The sequence below is a fragment of the Eumetopias jubatus genome, unplaced genomic scaffold (assembly GCF_037043125.1).
Source record: "Eumetopias jubatus isolate StellerSeaLion01/CBP00866 unplaced genomic scaffold, mEumJub1_p1.0 scaffold_11, whole genome shotgun sequence".
NCBI lineage: Eukaryota > Metazoa > Chordata > Mammalia > Carnivora > Otariidae > Eumetopias > Eumetopias jubatus.
This window is the reverse complement of record NW_028274817.1, coordinates 3,468,935-3,479,402: the sequence shown is the minus strand read 5'-3', so window position 1 is coordinate 3,479,402 and position 10,468 is coordinate 3,468,935. Positions and strand designations below refer to the sequence as shown.

The following is a 10,468-nucleotide window of genomic DNA, read 5'->3' as shown; positions in this document are numbered from 1 at the left end:
CTGAGAGTGCCTAAAACAAGTCAAATCAAATCACTGCCCGATCGGTGTGGAGCGCCAGACTGTGGGTTCCCGGCTGGTCATCGCTCCCACGTCCCCCCCCCCCCACCACGGTCCGGTCCCTCTAAGTAAACAGCAGAGCGCAGGGGCTCGCAAAGGCCACGGCAAAATATCATTTTCGTTCTTTAAAGAGCTCATTGAGGAGAAAATTCTTAGGTACGCAACTGAAGGAAGCTGGGCTGTTTAACCAGAGACTCTAGGAGCCCCCTTCTGAGAAGCCGCCAATGGCTTTTAAATGGTGGCCCTTTTCTAAGCTCCTGTGTAAATCCTTAGCCTCTCGTGGCAGGCCCCCACAGCACGCACTGACTTCTGGAATGAACACTTGGTAAACTGTCAAGAAGCCCGGAGACCACGAAGCCAGCCCGATTCTAGACCTGGGGGCTCCATCGAGGGTCCCAGCCCTTGGACGGAAAGTCCCCCCGGGAGACCCTCTCCCGAACCCTCTTGGCGCTCCCCATTTAGACACAAAGCATTGACCCTCAGAGAGGGCGAATGACCCTCCTCGGTGGCAGAGCTGGCTCAAGGAGCTAGGATCCTCGCAGGCGGGGGCCTTTCCATGGCACCAGAGCGGAGATTGAGAACAAAGCTGTCCAGGTGGCTAGGGAGCATGTATCCCTCCAACCACCGTCCCATCCTCTCATCTATGGTGAAGATGACTTTCATTTAGGTTTGTGTCCCATCCCACACCCAGACTCTCCTCTATTTCCAGATACTGCATATTGGCTTCCTCTGGTCACGGCGAGCTAAACAAGGAGGAGTTTTCCTGGGGAGTGAGTCTGTATACAACAGGCCCTTGGAAAAGTAACCGCAGAGCAAACGACACTACTCACTGTATCTACCATCAAGGTCATGGCAGGAGAGGGACCACAGGAGTCAGGGGTGGGGGTGGGCTCGGGGCAAGGGGAGCAGGGCTGGCATGGCCGTGGGTCCGTGAAATGCTTTGTTTCCACAGAACAGACTATATGCTGAACCCCAAAATCAAGTAATTAAAAGGGGAAGTGCCAAGGGAGATCCAATTTGGAAGCGGGTGGCCAGAAATCTGGGAGAGCTGAAGCCAAACCACTCCACTGAAGAAAGGAGAGAGGGCTTTCGAGGCAGCCTCAAGGGAGGCTGAATCGGCCTGTCCGCGGGAGGACATGTGCAAAGGGCGAGCACAAGTGTCCCCAAAGTGAGCACATCTTGGGCCACGAGGACAGTTCCTATAGGGAACAAACGGAGACTAAAGACAATCCCATCGTGATCTGGCGAGGGATGAGATCTGGGGACAAGCAGAGCTCAACAGGAGACCCTCAAGCTCGGCAGAGGCGGCGGCCAGTCACCGACAAAGCCGGAGCTCTGGGTTAGCAGTGTGTCTGAGGTGCTGTGGGTAACACTGAGGTTGAGGAACGAGAGCAACGCTCTCACCGTTGCTCTCGCACAGCCCTACTCCGGGGACAATTTGACCCAGGGGCAAGGAAACAGGGTTCTTGGTTCAGGCCCATCTGAGCAGGACCAACTAACCAGCAGGAGCAGGTGGAAGAGACCAAAGCAGGAAGTGCGGGGGGGGGGCAGGAAGAAGGGGGAGGGCTACCAACTGAGACTAGGCCAACCAGACCGCTAGGGGCTGCCATCTTCTGAGAGAGACAGTCTCCCAAGGGCCCATCTGACCCAGGCCGACGTGGTGGTAGCCAAGCCAGGGCTAACCAGGGCCTGGCCCTTGAGCTAATCAGAGAGGCCACCAACAGGTCCCCCCCCGCCCCCCGCCGCCGGTCCTCAGGGAGTGGGAGTGCACCTAGGATTGTGGTTTCTCTACCCATCCAGGGCCTGGGCCCGGGAGGCATTGTGCCTGGTTGTAGACAGGAGCCTTCCTGGGGAACTCAAACCATACTTTTGTGTACTTGTAGAAAAGAGAGAAGCTAGGGGCCTGTACCCCTCCCCTGCCCCACACTTGGCCAGGGCTCCCTCTCCAGACCAGCTCAGAGCCGCCTTTGTGACATCACATGACAAATAAAGGGGGCGATGACTCAGGCACCCGGTTGCCCGACTACGAGACTCCAGAATTTGGGGGACAGTGTATATGGGGCACCCCTGTACCGGCCGAAGGCATTTCTGACTCGAGAGTCAAGTGAGACGGTCTCGGGGTGAAAATGCTCCTGATCTAGACTTAGCGCCATGGCTAGTCAGAGTACCGACGAGATACGCCCGGTCAAGCTGGCTCCGCCTGGTGACGGAGAGTCACCCACAGCGGTCCCATCGACTTCCTCCCTGGGTCCAAATTTGGATTCCAGGGAGGTTTTAGAGAAGCACGAGGACCCGGCTGTGAGCCGAGATCCAGATCCCCAAGACAACCCACAGCCAGAGGCCCCAAACCTGGGTGCCGCCAATGTGGGACAAAACATTCTCGGGCTTTCCTTCCCGAGAAAGCTCTGGAGCATCGTGGAGGACGACGCCTTCACGTCCGTGCGCTGGAATGACGACGGCGACACCGTGATCATCGATGAAGAGCTTTTCCAGAGGGAGATTCTTCCCCGGAGGGGCCCAGAGAGAATCTTTGACACTGACAGCTTGAAGGGGTTCATCTGCCTAATGAACCTGTACGGGTTCAGCAAAATACGCCCAGACAGCCCTTCGGTTCGCGCCCCGGGGAACGGGAGGATGACGGTAAAGTAGAAAGTCCTCGCGTCTCCCCCGCCCCCGTCTTCTGTCCTTCCAACAGCTTCCTAGTAGACCCAGATGAAGGATCTCCCGAAAGGGTTTAATTTCTTAGTAATCTTTTAGTAACGTATTTCTCTATGCCTAGACAGAAGCCAGGGAACGTCAGATAGGTGCGTGAACACCTTAACCTATGCACGCCGTGTCGTTGGTGAGCTCAGGCTCTAGGGCGTAAGGAACCTCGCAGGCAGCCTCAGAGGACCTCTCCTCCATAGTAGAGCTAGGCCATTATCTAGGCCATTATGTCCTCGGGGGCGGGAGGGGCAGGGAGTAGTGGTGGCCCTGGTGGTGGCCGCGGTGGCCGTGGCAGCGGCGGCGGCAGCAGAGGACACGATTCTTTCCTTCCAGAATGACTAAAAGGACGAATCTCGTTTCAGATGTACCGCAACTCCAACTTCCAGCGAGACAGGCCCGTGCTGCTCGAGAATATTCAGAGGAAAGGTGATCCGAGAACCAGGTGGCTAGGAAGCGGTGCAACACCTCTAAAGAGAAAGAAGCAGGTGGCGGCGGCGACAAGACGTTCCCCACGATTCCATCACAGCGAATCCAGCAACGAGGACAAGGCGGGCCCCAGAGAAGCCCCAAACGTTCAGGGACCCAGCGGCACCCAGTCCTTTGGCTTCTCCAGTATCTGGTCCCTGAGCAGCGTAGCCAGAAGTGCCATGGAAAATCATGGCCCAAGTGAGCAGGGTGGCCCAAGTGGGGAGGGCACCTCCAGGAATGTGATGTTTGTGCCCCTGGCTACTGCCAGAAGGGACGGCGCGGGGGAGCTGCCCACCGCCCTCCCGGCTTACCCAGATGACGGGTTGCTGATGTCGCTGTACAACACCTGCTATTCCATCCTGCTGGCTGGCCTTTCTGTCATGTCCCCAAACGAGGCCCCCAGTGAGAATGAGGAGGAGGAGGGTTCCTCAGATTACAAGTGTGCACTCTGTGAACACTTCAAGGACGACCCGGTTCCCTAAGCTCACAGGCCACGGGCGACAGATAAAAATCACCATTGTGGAACCCTGACTCTATTCCTGGCCTTAATAAAGAAAAGCAAAACTCCGCAGGAGTAAATAAACAATGACAACGGCGAGTCTGTGTTCTTTCTAACTTGCGACACCACGCACACCTCATCGGAGAAACCCGAGGAGGCTGGGAATCCTGGCCCAGGACCGGGTCTGGCCCCCGTGGGTCCTCTTTGCTTTGAAGCGGCAGCATTTTCACCCACTCGGCCAAGGAGCTGGCTGGGGAGTGTTGAGGCAGGCCCAGGAAGATCTGGTCGCCTGAGCCTCGCCTGCCGGTCAGGAGAGACAACAGCCTCGCTCCTGACCTTGGCGCCGCCCCCCTCTCCGGCGCTCGCGCAGCTTGAGCCAGGAGGGGCCTTCCTCGTGGGTCCCCTTGGGATGCCAGGGCGAGTTTCTGATCAGCAGCTGAGCGCTTCTAGCGCGGGGGCCAGGGGCCTTCCAAGGAGGCCCACCGAAAAGCAGGGACGTAGGACCCCTTTAGTCGAGCTCAGAAGACACAGGCCATTCCAGTCGATGGCGGGGTGGGGGTGGCGGGGTGGGGGGGCGGGGGTGGCCCATCATCCTCATAGGTAACAACCACTAGAACCTTCGCTATGGAACACACAAAAGCCAACAACAAGAGATTTCCCACAAAACAAACAGCACAACTTGTCACTTTTCCATCAGGGCTGTATTTAGGATCCTTCCCTTGCACACGAAGCAGCCGTGCCACGTGTGTAACACGCACCCTTCATGGGCCAAGGGACGCTTTCACAACAGAGCAAGAGTCATCTGCGAGGACGGATGGGCGCTCTGTTTCTCAGGCTGAGGTCCTCGTCGCCGTGAGCGGGGCCGTCCGTGGCTGGCCACTCCCTCCCGGGCCTTCCTTCGGTGCCCACTCCCAGCCTTCCCACAACATCCCCTGGACGCTGTTCAAACGCTCTCTGACTTTTGACCAGAACAAAGAGCGGGGGAGACACTAACCAGTTCTCTCAAAACGCGTTTTTTTTTTTTTTAAGATTTATTTATTTCACAGAGAGAGACACAGAGGGAACACAAGCAGGGGCAGAGGGAGAAGCAGGCTCCCCGTGGAGCATGGAGCCCGACAGGGGGCTCGATCCCAGGACCCCGGGATCATGACCCGAGCCAAAGGCAGACGCATAACGACTGAGCCACCCAGGCGCCCCAAAACGTATTTCTTTATGCAACCCAAATTAGTCGCGGTGCAAAGGCCTTTACGGCAGCTTTCCCTGTCTCCTGAAGCTCCGAGTCCTCGAGCCCGTCGAGGAGCCCAGACGGGCAGCTCACAGGGAAAGTCCCGCCGGCCCGTCCCCCGCACGGGAGCGGAGAAATCCGTGCCCACGAACAGCACGCAGCGGCAGCGCTCTCCGCGGCAGGGCCAAGCCAGACCAGAGCTGCGGTCCCCGCCTGCGGCACGATGGTCACCTCACGGGTCATGACTTAGCTGGGGTTCTCCGTAACCCTGCACGCCCCTCAGGCCTCCTGCCCCGAGGGGAGCAGGTGCTCTGGGATGTCTACCTGGAAGAGATCCTTTCCGCCTTTCCTGGGGATGGGCTCCAGCAACCACCTGGGGTTCGAAAGCGCCGTGAGGTACTTCTGCTTCAGGCCGGTCAGCACAGCTCGATTTTCCAGTTCCACGACCTCATCGGGAGCTAAGTCCTCTGGGCACGGCAACGTTTCCCCAACGTCAACAAGCCCTGTGCACAAGGAGAAGCGCGCACTGGTTTTTCCTTCCAGAAACCGAGGCCCGCCTGACGGAGAACACGGTTATTGAAAGCTACAACCACCAGGGACCACGAGGGTCTCCCCAAGGGGCCACGCAGTACACTGGGCCGCTCTGGCCGAGCATCTGCGACGTGCCAAACTCTGTTCAGGGAATTCCGGGTGAGGCCGAGGGACGGAGACAAAGAAGTGGAGGGCCTTGTCCTCAACGACCACACCCAAGCAATGGGCTGGTCCCAGCCAGACTGCTCAGGGCAGCAGGCGGAGGTCAGAAGGGCTCCAGACGCCAGGGGGAACAGGCCATCAGGTCCCCGAGCACTTTGGCAGGTGGCAGGTGCGGCGGTGGGACCTGACCCACCCAGGGCGCAGGGAACTTAGCTGGGATGCGGGGACGGTGGGGGTGGGGCATCCGCCCACGAAGCCAGGCAACAGCCTGAATCTGGAGGCTACCCCAACCCACGCCGGGTACCGCGGTCTCCGCCTCCCATGGTCTCTGCCGCATGTACGCGCACGCACACACGGACGCACACACACTCGCGCGCAAACACACGGCTCTACACATACACACGCACAGGCCAGTGCCACGTGGAGACTCGGAAGCTGTCCCTGCCTCTCAGATCGAAAATGGGAACCGAGGCCCAGAGCAGACGCAGGGTCCCCCTGAGGTCGTGGGACCTCGGCAACTCCCCCACCCCCAGCCCACGGCCCCCTGCTGCCCCTCTGAACGGTGTGTCGCTCGGCTCACACACCAAGCAGTTCGAAAGAAAACAAGCCACAAAACTCCCGAGCTAGATCCCGCGGCGTTAGCCCCTGGAGGTTGTCTGAGCAGCATCTGGCCTATCATCACTTGCCAGCTATCACGCCACGGCCATACTTCTCCCCTTCCCGAAGCAAGGCCTGAATCTGAGCGGGGGCCATCCCCAGCCTCTCCACCAGCAGCCTCCTCCACGCGGCGTCTTCCCAGTCCCTCTGGGCGATGTGGACGGCGATGGTACAGTTCCGGTGGCCGCTCAGCAGAGGACGTCAACGCGTCTCCACGGTCTTGACCCCGTTTAAGACGAAACCTGCGTAAGGCTGCCGGAAGGAGAGGCAGCCGAACTGCATCTCCCTACAGCTCCTGGGGACTCCCCTGGCCTGCGGGGACACGGAACCACGAACGTCAATGAGCATCATGCCCAGCGCTCCAAGCTCATGACCCGCGGGCAAGGCCTCGCCCCAGTGTCCCCGGGGTTGCCTACTGACCTGGGCGGTGGGGGAGCCGAGAACCCTGGCTCCTTCTTCCTATCACGACACAGTCAACCGACAGGCCCAAAGGAAGGGGCCGGGGATCAGGACGACGTGTCCATCAGACGGAGTCTTGGGCGAGCTCTCGGACGATGGCGCAGACGGCTAGAGAAAGGCACGGCCGGGACAGCACGTGGTCAGTGCTACAACAGAGGCCACGGAGCCCCAGGAGACGACAGAGGGGGACGGGCCCCTGGGTTTCACGACTCGGCAAGCTGGCTCTAGCCCCCTCCCAGCACAGACAGGGCCAGTCCCGGGCCTCGCTTCTTCTCCTGCCAACCCACTCGGGTCCCTGGCCCTGCCACCGCCGAGACACTGCAGATCCCCGGGCTCCTGTCCCGGGGCGGCGGAGCACAAATCCTTGGTATCTAACCTCGGCTCAGCGCTGGGGGCGCCCCGCGATCTCAGATGGCCCCGGCCCCTTTGGGTGCCACCCTCCTCGGACCCCTTCCTGCCCCACTGCTCTCCACTATCAACAGACACCCCCAACCCCGACCCGAGCCTAGAGAAAGGAAATACAAGAGCAGGAACAACTGGTCCCGGGGCGCACACACTGCCTCTATGCCAGGCACACAGGAGGGGCACGAACCACACACCAGAGGACTCAATCCTCAAATCACCCGCTACAGCAGCGCTACCATCACCTCACTCCGTACCTGAGAAGGAGGTGCCGAGGAAGAGACAGATGGCCCATGACTGCAAGGGGATCTGAGTGCATGTACCCCCTGCCCTTGCACCTGGATTGGGGGGGGTCCGCCCTCCTCACGGGAGGAGAGAGCTGTGCAGTGGGAAGAGCGGGGCCCCGGGCCTGAACCTCAGCTGGGTCCCGGTACCTCACGGAGCCTCCGTCTCCAGCGTGGCTGCGAGGATCGGGGACAAGGTGCCAAGGGCGCCTAGCCCAGTACATGACACCTAACAGGACAGTTACAAACAGTGGCTGCCCATCATCATCATCATCGGGCCTGGGGCTCTACCCTGAGCCCCTGAGTACCACCTTCTCCGGTTCATCTCTGCTCCCAGTTCCTGAAGTACATAAACCTGGCCTCAACGGCATTCTCCTGTTGAAGAAACCACATCCACTCTCAAAGACAAGGCCCCGTGACCAGCAAGGCTGCCTCACGTTCACCCCCTTCCCAATGCACCGTCCTGCCTGTCCCCACGTCCAGACCCGCTGCCTTCCCTCTGTCTCTCCGGCCGAGCCGCCCTCAGCTGTGCTCTGGGGCCTAGCCCTCTGGCTCACTCCGGCGCCTGGCTCTGTCCTGCTCCTGCTCAGGCAGCCTCCCTCCCGTCCCCCAGGAGTAGGTGGTCCCCTCTGCCGAGAGCCACACCTGTGTCTCCCTCAGGGCAGGGACAAGGACCGCTCCCCCCGCCCCTCCCCCGGGGTGAGGGGGGAGCCCCCACACAGGCCTCCAGCTCCTGCGGCGGCCTTCTCCAAACCTGTGCATAGCAGAAGTCCCCCCAGAACGGCCGTCTATACTCGCAGCCTCTACTTCCTCGCCATGCACCGCACCCCACCTTCCACGAACACACCCTCGACCCGCCACGTGCCTGTCCTGTCCTCATCTGACTCGTGGCCGGACAGCCCAGACGCGGCTGACCGCCTCTCGTTCCCTTCTGCTCAGGCTTGCACATCGCACGCTCGCCTGCTCTGCCCCTGTTCACACAGGCCATGCCCGCTTCGTCTCAACCTTCCACAGCCAGCAGCCCCAGGTTCCCAACCACCGCCACCCCAAATCCGCTTCCGTTCCACCTCGGCGAGTGGTTTACCACCAATCTGTTGTTGTTCCAGTCCCCCTGACCTAGCAGCCGCCTGCGCTCCCTTTCCCGCACCCGGCACTCACATCACGTGGGCGCCGGTCCCCAAACCCACTCAGAGCCCGACCCGACTCCATCGTCTGCACGGCCACAATCACAGCCTCAGTCTCCCAAGGGCCCGCCGCCCTCTCGAGCACCCTCCCGGTCACCCTCTGCCTCGCCGCTGGAGCGCAGCACTCCAGGGTCCGCACCGAGGACAGAGTGGTTCTGGTACAGGAGTGATCCATCGTGTCACTCCCCTGCCACAACCTTCTAGGGGCCTCCTGTCCCGTCTAGAACAGATCCACACTTCTCGCCAGGGCCCAAAGGCCCCACGTGATCTGCCCCCCAACCGCCCCCCCCACCCCCCGCTGTCTGCTCCCTTCACCCCTCTACTCACCACCCTGCAGCCACAAAGGCCTTCCTTCCATCCCCGGAACACTCCAAGTTCATCCCTCCCTCAGGGCTTTCACAGGTTGTCACGGGTGGCATTATGTCCCCACCAAATTCGTGTGTTGGAAGTCTCAATCCCCAGCACTTCAGAACATGACCTCATACGTAAAGGAATTTCGGTCTTTACAGACCTTGTGAATGCAAATGAGCTCAGCTGGGCAGACCCTCACCCAGTAGGACTGGTGTCCCTTTAAAAGGGTGAAGTTTAGAGACAGGCATGTGAAGATGCAGGCAGAGATCTACAAGCTATGGGATGCCAAAGACGGCCAGGAAACCACCAGAAGGTGGGGGGCGGGGGGGGAGGGACGGAACATATTCTCTCCCAGCTCTCAGAAGAGGCAAAATCAGCCGAGGCCTTGCGCTCGGACTTCCAGCCCCCAGAAACGGGCGACGATGCATTCCCGTTGTTGAAGCCACCCAGTCTGTGGTAGTCTGATACAACCACCCTGGCAAGCTAATTCCGAGGTAGGTGTAAGCTCTGTCCTGGACGTCTCCACAGGGTGCACACTGATTTCTCCATCAAGGGCACACCCGGCACATTCCTTCATGTCTGTACATCTCCATCTATCATCTCTTTCACTGTCTGTGTGGCATCCCGTGGTTGGCCGTCCCACAGTTTGCTGAGTAGTCCCTTACTGACGGAGACTCACAGACTGCTTTGCACTTCCTGCCACCACAGAGGACACCACCACAGACGCTCGTTGGCAGAGGACACGTTTAGAAGGCGGCGAGGGTCACAGCATGCACATCTGAGATGCTGATACAGGCCAGCACATCGCCTTCCACAAAGGCTCCCCTGTGCACGCTCCACCGACCACGGACAAGGGCTCCACTTCCTCACTCCTTTGTCGGCCCTGAGCATCCTTACTCTGCTTAAGCTCTGCCAGCCCGATGGGGGACAAAGGGTCGCCCTGTTCGCTGGGTCCGGATTATTCACGAGGGAGGCTGGATATCCCCCTGCGGCCTGGCCCTTTCTCTTTCTTCTCGAGGGTATATAACTGGACTGCAGGTTTGCCTCATGTCTGCCATTCAGTTTCTTGGCCAAACTTTTTCTCATCAGGGCCACAAAGACACAAGGAGAACTGAACTGTGTGGGCGGAACCCCTAGAGGGATGGAACTGTAAAGCTGCCCTCCTGTCTCACCACGCAGAGTACCTGCTTTGTGGTCTGAGGAGGAAACGCTATTCCACTTGTCTGGGCCTCTTCACCCGCACAAGGACCGGGGCGGGTGGGGGGGGGGGGGAGAAGAAAAAGTCATCCGGTACAAGAGGCCAATGTTGGCTCATGTGCCAGAACAGGTCTTCTACTCGGCAGGGGTGGGGGACCACTGGGACTCAGGAGGGCCCATGGGATGGGAAACACCTCACTCAGGGTGTGGTTCTGCTAATCACATGACGCCCCAGCCAGCAGCTGAGAAAATTCTCACCTTAAGGGACTGTGTTCTCACAGCCTAG

At 59.8% G+C, this 10,468-nt stretch overlaps 2 protein-coding genes across 2 annotated transcripts; one reads left to right on the top strand and one right to left on the bottom strand.

The window, feature by feature from the left end:
- The first annotated feature begins 2,145 nt into the window (after positions 1-2,145).
- LOC114202771 (heat shock transcription factor, X-linked member 3-like) lies at positions 2,146-3,713 on the top strand. The gene is made up of 2 exons (XM_088028610.1): positions 2,146-2,697; positions 3,126-3,713. The coding sequence occupies exons 1-2, from the start codon at positions 2,209-2,211 to the stop codon at positions 3,711-3,713; spliced, it is 1,077 nt and encodes a 358-aa protein (XP_087884736.1). The 5' UTR covers positions 2,146-2,208.
- A 1,012-nt stretch (positions 3,714-4,725) lies between these two features.
- LOC148162960 (protein EOLA1-like) lies at positions 4,726-10,194 on the bottom strand. Its single transcript, XM_088028608.1, is given in 4 exon segments — positions 4,726-5,458; positions 6,335-6,617; positions 6,726-6,872; positions 8,962-10,194. Coding segments are annotated over 2 exon segments (477 nt in total). The 5' UTR covers positions 6,588-6,617; positions 6,726-6,872; positions 8,962-10,194; the 3' UTR covers positions 4,726-5,234.
- Positions 10,195-10,468: the final 274 nt, after the last annotated feature.

Excerpts from the sequence above, each read along its gene's own strand:
- LOC114202771 (XM_088028610.1), top strand. The coding sequence starts at position 2,209 with ATGGCTAGTCAGAGTACCGACGAGATACGCCCGGTCAAGCTGGCTCCG. Across the intron at positions 2,698-3,125 it reads CGGGGAACGGGAGGATGACG|ATGTACCGCAACTCCAACTT; the intron begins GTAAAGTAGAAA and ends ATCTCGTTTCAG.